The sequence below is a fragment of the Fukomys damarensis genome, unplaced genomic scaffold, assembly GCF_012274545.1.
Source record: "Fukomys damarensis isolate Sample0158 unplaced genomic scaffold, DMR_v1.0_HiC HiC_scaffold_38, whole genome shotgun sequence".
Taxonomy (NCBI): domain Eukaryota; kingdom Metazoa; phylum Chordata; class Mammalia; order Rodentia; family Bathyergidae; genus Fukomys; species Fukomys damarensis.
In genome coordinates, this window is record NW_022900950.1 from 39,449,160 (window position 1) to 39,464,651 (window position 15,492).

At 40.0% G+C, this 15,492-nt stretch overlaps 1 protein-coding gene across 3 annotated transcripts in view; it reads right to left on the minus strand.

Annotated features, from left to right (window-relative positions):
* Positions 1 to 15,492, minus strand: part of Dclk1 (doublecortin like kinase 1) — a 336,493-nt gene that overhangs the window by 89,253 nt on the left and 231,748 nt on the right. For all 3 annotated transcript variants that reach the window (XM_010623927.1, XM_010623928.2, XM_010623930.2), the window contains exon 4: positions 2,154 to 2,270. In XM_010623927.1, the coding sequence (XP_010622229.1) occupies positions 2,154 to 2,270 (117 nt within the window). The remainder of the gene's footprint in view (positions 1 to 2,153; positions 2,271 to 15,492) is intronic.

Consider the following 15,492-nt stretch of genomic DNA (forward strand, 5'->3'; position numbering starts at 1 on the left):
GTTTCTTTGGCTTCACTCTCAGAGCTTTATGCACTACTCTCCCAGGGACTGTGTGTAGGGATTCTGATCTGCCACATATTGCTTAGTTTCCCAGGCCTTCCTTTCAAGTCTCAGTGAAAAGCTTCCACAACTCTTGTTCTGCATGCCTGCAGAAACAGTATTACACAGACCACACCAAGGTTTGTTTCCAGCTTAGGCAGTAGCCAAGTCCATTTGGATCTTGACTGCAGCAGTCTCTGAGTGCCTAGATGACTGAGCACAGAAAAAATGAACTTTGAGGGGAACAATTTTCTGTACCAGCAGAGTGTCCCAGCGCTCTCTTCACAAAACAAAATCTTTCAAATAAGTATACTTTTGCACTTCTGAGCAGGCAATGAGCAACACTTGACAGGCTCTCAAGACATCTTTCCTATTGTCCTGGTGCAAAGTACTTGACTTCTTTTTAATGGCACTAATCTCTTCAGCAAACACATCTTCACTAGTCCAAATTTTCAGGCACTTCTTTTCTGGTCTAACTAAATTTTCCACACCTTTCAGCTGTGCTTTTGTGTTCTCTATTCTCATTGCAAACCTGGCTAAAAGCAGCCAGTAATACCTATGCCACTGCCTGAACGCTGGGCTACCTTGAAATTTTCTTTGTCAGGTCAATTCGTCTGTTGCCTTTAAACTCATCCTCATGCAAGATCTTAGGCACTGACCCTATGTAGAAAAATTTTTTGCCAAATGTAACATGAATGGTCTCTAGCTCAATTCCCACTGGAATTCTTGCTCTTATCTGAAGGCTCATGAGGACAGAACTTAATGGACACATTCTAATCAACATTCCAGTCTTCTGAGTTCACACCAGAATCATCATCTGTTAAGCTCCACTTACAATGTGCTAGGGTTTCTCTAGTCTGCATCTTCAAATATTTTCAAATTCCTTCCAAAAACCAGTTCCAAAGGCTACTGAACCACATGGTCAGGTATAGTCACAACAAGGACTCCATTTCTTGGTTCTAAGCATGGCAAGCTTTTTGATACTGGGACAAAACACCTGAGATAAACAATTTAAAGAAGAAAAAATTATTTTGGCTTATAGTTTCAGAAGTTTCTTGGCTCCATTCCTTTAGGCCTGTGCTGAGGCAGAAACATCCTGGTGGAAGGATACGGCTGAGGAAATCTGTTCATAGGGAAAGAGCATGAGAGAGAGAGGAAAAAGACCAGATATAGGGCCAGGAATTTAGCCTTGCAAGTGCAAGGTCCTGAGTTCAATCCCTGGTACCAAGAAACAAAGAGAGAGAGAGAAGGAGAGAAAGACAAAATGAGAGAAATAGAGGGAGGGAGGGAGGAAGGACGGAAGGAAGGAAGGAAGGAAGGACCAGATATTGTTCACCAGATCTTTCCCCCTTGAACCACTCCCTTCAACTAGGCCCCACCTCTTGCTTCCATCCCCTCCCAATAATTTCATCAAATTATGATCTTATCAGTGGATTAATCCACTGAAGTTAGAGCCAGTGAACTTAGAGCCTTCACAATTCAATGACTTCCTAAAAGCTCATCAGCTGGCAATCAAGCCTTTAACAAATGAGTTTGGAGGAACCTTTCAAATACAAGTCACAACAAGGCTGAGATATTTATCATGTGTGTCATGCATATAGCCCCGTCCAACACCAGCATATGAACCCTCTGTGAGATAGGTCCAACCAGGGTCACTGCAGCGATGGTCCCTATTCCACACTTCCAATCTCACTGCTTTTAGCTTCATAGCCATGAAAGAAAACTGAGATCAGAGTGAAGAGTGGATTAAACACAGGTTCAGAGAATAGAAGTTGAAAGACTTTCCTAATCTAGCCAGCCTCAGGCCAAACAGAGACTTTTAGACCCTGAGAAATTACTTTCCTGGTAGAAATCACTAAAGCCTGTGGCATACTTCCATTTGTGGGCAAATCTGTATTTCCTGAGTCTCACTAAGTATATTTTTCTAAGCTTAATTCTTTTTCTTACAGCTAACATGCTAGACTCTGGTAAATCTGTTCAACCACTCTAACATGTTCTAAAATTATAAGCCGGATCTACACTGTTTTAAAAACCTCACACTGACTTCACACACTCTGTGCTCCTCACACATCAGAAACAAGGCAGTCGTTTCCTTGTCTCCTCAGCAGCTTTACCTGAACTGGTGGAGGCAGGGGATTTGCTGCGCCGGGAAGGTCCTGGGCTCTTGGTGGTGCTCCTGCGGGACGATGAAGCTATTTTGGTGTAAGAAGTGGATTTCACCACACGACATTCTGGGGAGAGAATGATGACACATTAGGATTGGGCAACAGCAAACAAACCATCTCAAAATACATAAAAACCTGGCTATAGAAATATACAACCATTTACAGCCAAACCTGTGTCCTGCCATTCTAATGCTTGGCTATGACAATGGAGGCAGGAAACAATGCCTCTGTGCAGAGTGCACTGCTGAGATATCAAAGTCAATGACACCCTAAGCCTCCAAGTTTACCAGATTTCTTACCCTTATGAACATGGGTTTACTTGACTACTTCCTTAGAATAGATCCAATCCCTGGCACTCAGAATTTAATTTCTAGTAACAAGAAATGAAGGAAACATTGTAGATGCTCAAGAATTTCACTGAATGAAGAGGGTTTGGCAGGTTGCAAGAGAAGCGCTTCTTAAAAGCTCCTGACAGACTCCACCGCCCTCTACAATGTCTAACACAAACTATATTTTTACCAGAGCTTGAATAGGCATTTACCTGATCCCTTGCTAAGATTATTTTTTATTTAATTTTTTTAATTTTTTTATTTTTCCAAAGAAAATTTTGCAAATTTCCAAATAAATATTAAACTTCATTGCTCAAAATCTAAATCAGTTTGATTGATAATATTGTATATTTCCCCACATGTGTATTAGCCATTTGTATTTCTTCTTTTGCAATTACTTATTTATAGCCCTTGCTCTTCTGCAATTGATCGTTTTCTCTTATAAGAGTGTATTCTATATTAAAAGTCTAAGTGTAATTTATTAATTTTCCCATTGTTCATTTTAAAATCATTTTGTGCTTTAGTAACAATTCCTAATTCTGCAATTGACCATCCAATGTTAATGTCTGGTTTTACCTTTGAATTTCTTCTTCCCTATCAATACACATTTTTTTTTTTTTTTTTGGTACTGGGGATTGAACTTGGGACCTTGCGCTTGCCAGGCGGGTGGTAGAACCACTGAGCTAAATCCCTGACCCAATACAATTCTAATTTTGTAAGTTCAAAGCACATTTCTTTCCATTATCCAGTCTGAATGAATAGAGTAGGTCAAATTATTTAGTAAAATGGAACGAATGAAGGTATATGTAAAGTAAAGGCAATACAAGACTTGAAATACAAAATATGACATAGGGAGGAGACTCATGAACTGAACTGGGGAAAAAAGAAAAGATTTCATGAAGAAGGTGGGTGACAAAGAGAAGCAGGGAAATTGTGCCTTGAGATATTAGTATGTGCGACTTCCTTTGCCTTTTTTCCATAGTCATAAACAGAGAGAAATGAATCAGGGAATACTGAACCTGCGTGTTTTTCCCAGAAGAAACTTGGGCCCCTGCTGGCTGTTTTGGCTACCCAGGTGGTCCTGTAGGACATTTCATTTCTTAAGAGAATGGAAAGAAGTTATACATATGGGCATAATAGTAAAAATAAAAGATAGGAATAACCAAGAAATGGGACTAACAATACAGAATATATGATCAGAAACATCGAGACCATTTGCATGGGATAATGCTTAGGGTGTGTCCATGGTGATTTTAATTCACAAAGCCAAGTTTTGCATTGTGTGAAGAAGACTTCACATAGCTCAGGACTTGGTTTACATGCAAATGATAACACACCTTGGTTTTGGATACCTGCAGTATATTAACAGCCAAACTTCATTGGCATAATGTGGCCAGTACATGGGCATGCCTCCAGTTACATGTTTAGCAAATACCCACTATGTGCTAGGCACCAAGAGCCATAGACAAGATATAGAACACGCAATACAAACTTGGAATTTGAAATACTGGCCACCTGGCAGTGGTGCACAGATTTGTTTTTTTGTTTTTTTTTTTTACCAGCAAGCCTTGTTACTAACTTTTATTTCATAAAACATTGAAAAATGTTGGTTAGTGCAACAATAGCATATTCAATCACACCAATCAAAATCAAGGATATAAATGAGGATAGAATGACCAGAACTTTTTGTCTCAGGTCATGGACATTTAGAGGTCACATAAATTTAAAACAATAGTTTAAAAAGCTCAGCGTCAAGCTAGCAGGAATGAATAGCTAGCTAAAATAGAAAGTTACCAGGTGGTACACATTGTTAATAACAGCCATTTTCAAGCTGCAACATGAATTAAAAAGTTGAGTTTAGGTGCCAGAATGGCTGGTTATGGTTCTAACTACCATCCAAGGCTCTAGATCAGCATAATAGAATCTATATTGCCATAGTAAGCTGACATTTTTCTAGTTAATAGAAAGATACTCGTTACTTCAGTCAGGCACATCAGTTTTATCACAGCAAAGCAAACCCATGAGATTTCTGAAGTATTGAAAAGAGCTTGTCAGCTCATTTTATGACCCTAGTGCTTCTGTTGCTTCTTTTTTTTTTTGGTACCGGAGATTGAACTCGGGTCCTTCTGCTTGCAAGGCAGGGCACCAAACCGCTAAGCTAAATCCCCGGCCCTGTTGCTTCTTTTGAATACAGTTATAAGCATATTATAATTCAATCGAAATTATTCATTTACTCCTCTATCTTTCTACCCCCTTTCTACATTGGGTATCTAGCGCCTGACATATTAACAAGATGTAACAGCTGCTCAAAATAATAATACCGGTCCTGGTACTACTTTTGTGAACTCTTTGTTCACTGGACTAATCCCAACCTTTCACTTTAGTAATTAGGAAACGGAGTCTTCGAGAGGTTAAATGACTTGAATCAGAACCTAAGTCTCTTTGGTTGGTGACTTTCTCACCACCCCAGTACTTGACACTGTGGTTCACACATGTTGAGAAATACGTACGGGGTGACGGTGGAGGTGGAAGGGTGGCGAGCAACCAGTTTTCATATAAGCATTAAATTAAGAGTTCAAGATACTAAAGTTAAATTTATTTCAAGTTGTCTATTATATTTGAAAAAAATAAACTCTTTCAAAAGTAGAGTTATAATGAAGTAATAACTCGGGGGAGCATAGAGTATGAAAGATAATTACAAATCTTGTGCCATTTACTTTCAGGGTAAGAGTAGGCTTCGTGAGTCATACTGGGAATTTGTATAATTCTGAAAGGCATGTGCTGAAGAGCAGAAATAGAAAAAACACAAAATTACAGTCACTGCCCTGTACCCTTGGTCAAAATAAACCCACTTAAAGATTATTGCAGTGGCAAAACATAAATTAGAGAAAAAAATACAGCTCCAACCATCTTTCCAATTAAAGTTTGGATTTTAAATATTTTAATTAATTTAAATAAGAATTGTATTTTAGGGCCAGGGATTTAGCTCAGAGGTTCAGTGCCCTGCCTCGCAAGTGCAAGGACCCGAGTACAATTCCTGGTACCACAAAAAAAAAAAAAAAAAAAAAAAAAAAAAAAAATTGTATTTTATAATGGTGAAAAATGCAGTGAGGAAAAAAATGCTGACTAAGACAGAATACCAAAATTACTGCCAGCTTAAAGCCAGCCTCAAAGTAGAAACATTGTGAACAATATGACTGAAATGACCAGTAAATAGAAAGTCTTTTTGTTCTCAGAAAGGACATTTTCACTATCTCTGGTGAAAGTGAAAGTGTCAGCTCTTTGGTTGGGGTGTTTGCCTTGGGGACAATAATTTTTTCATTCTGGTCATTTTTGACACTCTTAAGTTTTACTGACCAATTTCCTGAGAGGGTTGCACTTCTTTAGGCTTTGGAGATACTGGATGATGCAGATACTCCCTTAAGCAAGAGGACACTGGAGAGCTAGTGAGTCACTTGGAGGAAGCTGCTGGACTTATTACCAAAGATTGCAGCACACCCTAAGTACACTTATCCCTTGGTAGCCCCAGGACCCTGGCTCCATGACTCTCATGCATCACAAAATCTGTGCATGTTTCTGTCCCATATATGAACTAGCACACAATACTCTTGTATACTTTAAATATCTCTAGATTACACCTAATACCTAATACACTGCAAAGTCTATTGAAATAGTTCAAAGTCTGTACATGTTTAATATAGATGCAACTTTTTTTCCTGAACATTTTCCATGCATAGTTGGTTGAATCTTACCCTTGGTTGATTGATAGAAGCAATGAATGTGGAAGGCTGACTGTATACGGATATAGTAAATCCACTGAATGTCCATGTGTTAAAGCACTGGTGCCCATGGGGGGGTAATATTAAAAGGTGATGGAGTTTCTGAGAAATGAGGCTTAGCAGAAAGTCTTTAGGTCATTGAGAGTGTGTCCTTCCAGGGGATTGTTAGACTCTGGTCCTGGCTTCTGCCTCTGCCTCTGCCTCTTAGCTCAAGATATAATGTTTCCTCTGCCACATACTGTGGGATGTGCATCCCTCACCAGGGGATGAGAGCAATGGGACTACCCAATCTTGTACTAGAACCTCCAGAACTGTAAGTCAATAAACACTTCAAACCAAGCAGACAAAAGGCATCTTTGGTGGCCCATAACAAAGCAAGCAAACAAGCAAGCAAGCAAGGTGTTATTAAATTGTTACTTTAGAAAGTTCCTATATTCATAGGTCTTTAAGGTGAAAGTGTCATTTTGTATATGGTCTATACTATCATTAGCTGTATAGATATTCAGGGGATTTGGTAAGATACACGTTAAAATGTTTCCCACCTTCAGCCAGGGCACTCAAGAAATGGGCATTCTGTGATGGACAGATTTGAAGAGGCAACCCAGATGGTGATGTATAGGGAGGAGGTGGAACATATTCTTTGGCCATGTTCCAGGAGGCATAAGAACCTTCACTTAGGCAGATCCCTCCCGCCCAAACAGTTGGTGGGTAGGCTGAAGTGTTATAGAAGATGCTGAGGAACAGAAACGATTACAGAGCTCCACTGCAGGCACTGGCAGCTCACCTGAGGACACACATTCATACACAACATTCATGCATCAAAAGGGCTTACTTGCACCTTTTGGAGAAACTTGTACAAGGAAAAGTTTGTCCAGACGGACAACCTTAGGGACATACTACATGCTGGCAAGGGAATATTCTTTAAGTAAGAAACACTTTCACTCTTACCTATTTTGTAAATTGTGCAGAATAAAAAACACTTGCAGGCAGTAGGCCTTTCACCTGGACTTTGCCTTCAATTGTTCTGAACAATGAAGGAGCTAGTTCAAATTTATCTAAAAAATGCATTGTAAACAATAGACACTTGGTGCTCTCTGGCCTATCCTGATTGCAAAGACAAACTTCCTCTCAATTGGCAAGAGTACAGAGCTTCTAAATAGAACAATATTCCTCTCTGTTCATATATGCAAAAGAGAGCCAGAAAGCACACTCAGTTCCAGAGACTTTTTATAAAAATGGCACAAGCTCAATGACAAAAAAGAGAGAACTGGAAATTCTGGATATTTCTCCAGGGCTGTCCTTACATGTTCCTACTCTCCAAATTGGAAGGACCCTATGAAATTATCAAGGGTATTAATTGTCTCAGAGTCAACTGGCTCCTGTATTCAGGAGACTTCTCCCCTCCTGAGTGGCTGTCCAGCTCCCCTTGAGCATCTCATTATGGGGTTCCTCACTTCCTGTCTTATAGTTTTTGAAGCTTTTGTTACCTTTAACTCATCTCCATCTTTTCTGCATGGGTGACCTGAACATATGATTTCTGGTATAACTGATGACTAAAGTTTACTTTCTATAGATACATAATGATTTTCATGCTTCACAGAAACATAATGAATGTAGGCTCCTTGCAGGAAGGACTCATGTGCATCTTGTTAGTTGCATCTTCTAGGAGGACTGAGGCCTGTCCTGTATTTCTTTTGAGTTAACCTGACACTGCCATAAGACTCCTATTGCTACTGCCTATGGGGTTTGGAAAAAGTGCTGCTTCCTTAAGCTCCATATGTAGCATGTCTGGAATAGAAACAAGATCGAGACATTCTAAAATGCAGCTTTAAGAAAAATCAGATGTGGAGCAGACTGAGTTGGAGACAAAGGCATCAGTTGGAGTGACTTAGCAAGAGAGTAAAGTTCCACAAACTGAGATTTTAAATGTACCTTCTAAAAATATAGGCACGTGTGTGTCTCAAACAGCACAGCTTTTAGAACCTCAACTGGCCCAGCACCTCAGCCAGCCCCGTGCAGCATTCGGAACACCAGCTAAGCACTCCAACTGGTGCCCACGTGTTCCTGCACGGAGTGGCTCCGGAGGCACTGGCTGTGAGTTGATATGTTATATAACATCTGCAAAAGGATTTATGGTGCTGGCATTTTCTGTATTAACATCTCGAGTCACTATTCAGCTCTACTGTTGTGATAGCATGAGTGATTCCCCCTCTACATTCCTTTTCTCTAGCATCAAATAAAAGTTAATTTTCTCCTATGTAATAGTCTAGAGATATGCAAGGGTTCTGGGTGGGTAGATGGTTTTGCTCCAGAGAGTAGCAACCCAGCTTCCTGCTGTCTTATTTCTATTACACCAACTGTTTTCATCCATATGATACCAATTATGTGGTCTTGCTATGTCTGAATTTCAGCCTTGGGGACAGGCTAGGGAAGAAAAGCTGCCTTGAGCTTTGTTCTATCAGCTCCTTATTTCCTGGAATTGAGTCTATCCTTGCTTTTCTTTCCTTCATACTACACATGGCAACTGTGCTGTTTAGTGCCAGTTGGTAGTTACATCCCTGGCTTCTACCCATTAGATACCAGTAGCACCTTCTTAGCTATGATGCCCCAAAATGTCTCCATACATTGCCAAATGTCCCAACAGGGGTCTTTTACCTCTAGTTAGGAACCACTGCATGAGAGCTCGATTAGGCAACAATTCTGGATGGAGACCTCAATTAATTCCTGAATTCTTCCTGATGGTAGTAAGGAAGCCATCACCAACTGCATACCTGGGCTTATAACTGATGCATTTTACACATTCTGTGGGTTTGGCCAACATGAATTGATAGTTTTGGGCTTTAATGCATCCACTGCAATGCAAGTGATGCACTTAGCAATCTTTAAGGTTTTCCAAAAGTCTTGTTACAACTGGATCAGCATTAATAACTTGGAGAATAAGGACCTTGAAATGTTGGTGGTTTCTTAGTTGAGAATTAGTAGTGGAAGAGGTCACGGGGTGCAGGTAGAGAAAGGTGACTTCTATGATGTGCTGTGAAAGTGTTGCAGAAGGGCCAGGAAAACAAATACAACCAGCTACACTGAAGGCAAGACCTTTCCCTTCCAGGTCCCACCTGACCTCTGGGATGACCTTTTTGGAACCAACCCAGAATAGTACTCTCTAAGTATTTTTAGCCAAATACAAACACCCAAGAGAAGATTTTTGTTCTTAACTGATTGAAACATGAAGATTTGTAACTCTGGTCACGACGTCTGGTAGTTGAAACATGAAGATTTGTAACTCTGGTCACGACGTCTGGTAGTATTGCCTCAAAACAACTGATTCATGACCCCTCTAGCTTCTTAGAACTCAGGGTCTTGCATTTCTGAATTTGAAATGTCAATTCAGTTGGTAAGTTTGCTTTCCTCAGACAAACCCAACATCATCAGCAGTAAATATGTCCAAGAAAGCAGTCTTCTGATTGTCTTCCCTGTGCTATTTGCTCAGGGTCGTCTGCCTCTTCATTGGCTTCACCAAGAGGCTTCTTCATTTGTTTGAAAGTACAGCAGTTACTAACATGGAGAAGACCCTCTTGGCAGGCTCTGAGTTTCTTCTCATAAGATTCCTAATTATCTTCAGAGAGAGGTCTGAACACATCCCAGATGCTAAGGGCCTCTCTTCCCAATGTGTTGTGTGCCATATCATCCTGCCCAACACCTTCTTAGTCTTCACCAAAGAGTGAGCACCTTGAGAGACTAAATATGCAGATGGATGATATTCAGGTCCTATATAAATCAGACATATGATACACAGCCTAAGGCATTATGCCCAGGAAACAGGCCCCTTTCCATCCTAACCAAAGAGGAAGGCAACACACTAGAAGTCAGAATAGGTCAGACTAGGTCAAACTAGCAACACTCCCAGAAGCCAAACAATATCCTCTGTAACAATTAGCCTAAAATGGCCAGGACTTAATATATAACTGACAGCTTTTCTAATTTTTGTCCCTGTTTACAATGTAGGGCCAACCAGAGGACATCTAACGTGCTTATCCAGCCTGCAGCTTCCCCACACTGACAGCCCCGTCAGGCACACCGGAGCCTTCCCTTCTTTCCACTCTAACGCTTCCCCACTCCTTCACCCGCCAGTGTCGTCTCTACAAAAAGGGAGGTGATGATGCCTGAATCCCTGCTGTAGCAGGCTCAGAATGAATAGCTTTCCCTTTTCTCACTTGGTTGGTCTTCATTTATTACCACTGCACACATAGTTCTCCTGTAGCTGTGACTGGAGCCCTGGGTGCTACAGGTACAGGAAATTTCTCTTTCTGACTCACGCATCGGGTTTCTGGAGGCCATGTTTTTGTGCCACTTTGGAGATGAGCGCACTATCTCTCTGTCACTTTGACCCCTGGGACAGACACTGTTTCTTCAGCTGACACAAAATGAAGTAGCTAGCATGAGTGGAGGGGCATATTGTAGAAAGTAAGCTTACTTTTATCTGGTAGAATAATGACAGTAGTCCAGTAGGGAAAGATGGCTGACTACAGAAAGAACAGATGAACACTGGCAATCTCACTCTTACCCTGGGCCAACATTCATCCGTCAGACCCATTGGCATAATGGCACTTATCACTTGAATTCCTATTTCTCCTCTTCTTTCCAAAGTATGTGTATTAGTTTTTGTGGCTGCCATGACAAATTACCATAAACTTGCTAGTTTAAAATAACTGAAAAGTATTTGCTCATAATTCTAGAAGCCTGAAGTCTGAAGTCAAGATGTTAGTAAGACCATAGTCCTTCCAAAAGCTCTAGGGAATAATCTGTTTCTTGTTTCTTCCAGTTTCTGGTGGCTCCACCCTTTCTTTGTTTGTGGTCAAATGGCTTCAAGTCTCTGCCTTTACCTTACATAACGACTTCTCCTTCGTGCATCTGTGCTATTTCCTTTCGCTTCTTTCTTATGTGAAGATTTTCGGTAGCATATTGCCCGCACCTGAATAAGTGAAGGTCCTCTCGAGAACTTTAACTACTTATAGCTACAATGTCGCTCCTTGCTGGCTATTTAATTTGCTACAGCATGTATGCTTTAAGTACAGCGATTTTTGAGAAGTTTTGTCATGAAATCTGTTGCTATTCTCTGCTTTCCATAATTTTTGTTGCCCTATGGAAATATGCTTACCATAGCCTATATCAGTGATGGTGAACCTTTTAGAGTTTTCAATTATTAAAAAATACCTTGTCATAACATGTGTATCATCAGTTTGCCAACACTAGGTAAGGTGCCTGCCTACCTCGTATCTTCTCTTCTTTGGATACAGTCACTGTTCTATTTTCTTAAATGAACTAAATATTCTCCTACTTTGGGGTATTAGAATACTAATTTTCCTGCACAAGAAACATTTCTTCCCTATTACCACCTTACCCAGTAAACTTCTCCTCACATTTCCTTACTTAACTTAAATGTATTCATTTTGTAAGTATATTTCCTGAGTTCCTACTATTTTAGGTGCTGGGATACAATAGCAAATCAGAAGACAGGGTCCCTGCTGTTATGAAATCCGGTGGATAAAATGGGCTTTAAACAAATAAAAACAAAAACAAGAGCTCATTTTATAAGTACGTGGCCAAGAATTAAAAGGATGATACGACAGGAATGCCTGAATGAGAGGTTTCTCTATGTTGGTGGTCAAAGAAGATCTCTTTCCATAGAGGACAATGAAACTAAGCTGTGGACACAGAAGCCAGCAGTAGGTAAATCAGAGGGAAGAAAGGAAAGCAGGCAGCGGTTCAAGTCAGGATTAGAAAGATCACAACCATAAAGAATGAGAAATCAGAGACATCAGTGGATGCATGTCGAGGTAACACTCAAGTGAAATAAAAAGGACACGTATGTGTAAATACCAAATAGTTTCTCTAGTGTGAGAAACTGAAAGTGTAAATGAGGACTAAAAGATATAATGGATAATGTGAAATAGGAAGAAAAGGTGCGAAGGGGAAGGGGAATTATAAGGGTAGGGGAAAAAATGGGAATGGAACTAACATGAGAAAAAGAAAAAAATGGAAACAAAGTTTTTGTAGATAGGGAAGGGTGGAGGGGTAGAAGGGTGAGCAGGGAAATGGGGAAAAACTAAGAACCAAGGTGGATTATGTAAAGGTGCAAATTTGCAATGATGAATGCCACTACATTGTATACCTTAAATGTACCAATAAAATAAATTAATTAAAAAAAAAGAAAGATCAACCATGGGGCTTGCATTTTACTCTAAGCAAGATGAGAAGTTATAGGAGTTTAGCAAGGGTGATGATGTGATCTGACTCATTAGTCTAAAAGATCCCTCTGGATGCTGTGAAAGATCTTATTTATGTGGAGCTCATCTAAGTGAGCAAGAGTGGTGGCTTCACCATCTAAGTGGAAGGGAATGACTGGGTGTATAACGAGGAGATACAATCTACACTGCTTGAGGACGGATTGCAGGGGGACAGAGAGTCCCAGTTTACATGCTCTTTGTCCATGTGCTGGCAAGTCCTACTCAAGGGCCCACACAGTGCGGTGACTTTGGGTACACACACGCAGGAGGGACCACAGCCTACACTCTTTCTGCAGGATAAAGATAGGCTTTCCAGCCATTTAAAATGCAAATTCTTTGCCCCTTCCCCAGGTTTCCTAAATTAGAATCACTGAAAGGTGAGACCTGGAATTTTAAAAAATTAAAACCCAACTTATTTATTGATATGGATGTGCAGATCATAAAGCTTTTGCTTGTGTCTGTTGTACGGATAAGAAAATCACTGAGAAAATCCAGAGGCTCAGAGTTTGAAATAATTGTGCAATGCAGCATTTGTTAGAAAGAATTAAGTTAAAATATGAGAAAATATATTAAAAAGACAAATAAATCTTGAAAAAGAAAGATATATATCCTATTTAAGATTTCACCCAAAATCAAATTTGTAAAAGTCACCAAATTATCATCCTGAGATCCAGCAAAAAGAATACTTTGGAAGAACAAGTTGTCCTATTTATTGACAATTTAATGACCACCTGGTTTTCATTAATCACACGATGAGAAGGATCTAAAAGACAGATTAAAAAATAAGAAACAGATAAATTACTCAAGATTTGAGAGTTAGAAAATAAATAAGAATTTCTTTTAAAGAAAAGAAAATGAAAAATTAATAACAACAACAAAAAAGCAGAAAGATGTGACCTGAAATCAAATTCGATAGCTCCATCCTTCGGTGATGCTCCCTTATGCCTGACTTTATCCCACTTATGCAGAAAATAAAGAGTAAGTATATATGTTAGGTCCAGCAACCTCGAAACTCAGGTGTCTAGCACAGGCCCAAGTGGGTCAGGAGTCAGGAGGCCTGGAAGGGGCTTCTTGGGTAAGGTGCTTGTCTGGACTTTCTGGGTAGCATACAGTGATGATCGTTTAGAATTCTAAATTTATCATTCACAAAGAATAAAACATTGTTTTTGAATTATCTTCTGCTTTATGAGGTTATGACCAGACATAACTTGAATAATAATTAGGTCTACCATTCTCCCATTAAAAATAGTTACAGACTCTGTGTTTTTCAGTTCAGGTCATCTCAGAGAAGCTCTCAGCACCTCGCTGCTTATGTGACCCATAGAGCAGCTGCCCCAGCATGACTGGGGCCTTGCAGAATCTCAGGCCCCACCCCAGACCTACCACATCAGAATATGTGTCTTACTAACATTCCTGGTGCTTCATATTTACATTACAGCTTGAGAAGAAATGCTCTAGCACAATGGAGGGGAGCTTTTAGATCAGCGGTTTTTGTTTATTTGTTTGTTTTGAGACAGGGTCTCACTATGTAGTTGAGACTGACCTGGAACTCACTATGTAGCCCAGGATGGTCTGGAACTCACAGCGATCCTCATGCCTCAGCCTCCCATGTGTTGGGATTACAGGCATGTGCCACCACGTCTGGCTTAGATCAGCAGTTTGAAATACTAGTGAAAATAAGAATGATTTGTGGAAATACATGAAAAAAAACCAACAGATTTCTGCTCCCAGTCCCCAGAAATTCCAAACCACTAGGCCAGATGCCTGGATCTTAACTGACATATCTCAAGTTGACTGTGATTCTGGTACTCAAGGAATAATTCGAGAAATAGTGCCATAGATTATAATAAATAAAACTTCCTAATTCTAGAAAGGATTACATGACAGAGTTAAAAATCTTATTTAGAAAGAAACACTTTATGGTAGGATTTTCAGACTTCCCTGATGATCGGGATCAGTTGGGAATTTTTATTAAATATTCAACTTCCCAAGCCCTTTCTCCAGATGTTATGATGTTGGCTATTTGATAATTTATATTTGTAATAATGCCAGGTACCCCTGATAATTAGGGAAATTTAGGACATCTGTTTTATTGGAAGGTACACACTCAAGGTATGTCCCTTGGCACAATTAGGAAGGGAACTGTGTGAGATGCACCTGTCTTGTTCAGGTATCACCAGGTCAATTAAAGCAGAAGAATGTAGTTCTTGCTGGGAAGAGGAGCTTGTACATAAACGAGGTTTCCAGAAAGGCACCCACCCTCATCTAGATGTTCTGTGAAGTGGACATCAAGCGTGATTAAGAACAGAGATTGTCTACCAGGAAAGGTATTTGTATTTGAAAAGTCTGGCCTCATCCTGAGAAAGGACTTTCAAATCTGAGTCCACATAGGAGACACATGAGACTTCATGGTTCTTAAGGTAGAGACAAGACTTGGCAAGAGAAGTCTCCAGTCCTGATCATCCTTGAAACTGCACTGTCATTTCAAGGAGGAAGAATTAAAATTAAAACCAAGAACAAAACCCTAAGGGCAAGGAATATATTCAGACTCTTGTGCAGAAGAAGTAATCAGAAAGTTATAATCAATAACAAGCTGAGGTTACATGGCTGTGAAGGGATTGAGTGACTATAAAAACAATGATATAAATCTACTTCTGAGCAAAGTCTCATTGGCATAAAATTTAACTAAGAATTTTTAGCTTAAAGAATAGAGACAATCACTGAGGTTGATAAATTTACCTTTTTCAGGGAAGAGTTGGGGAATGCCAGTGTGTGATGTGTGTGTGTGTGTGTGTGTGTGTGTGTGTGTGTGTATCTGTCTGTGTGGGTGTGTATGGAGAGAGAGAGAGAGAGAGAGAGAGAGAGAGAGAGAGACAAGGAGAGAGAGAGAGAGATG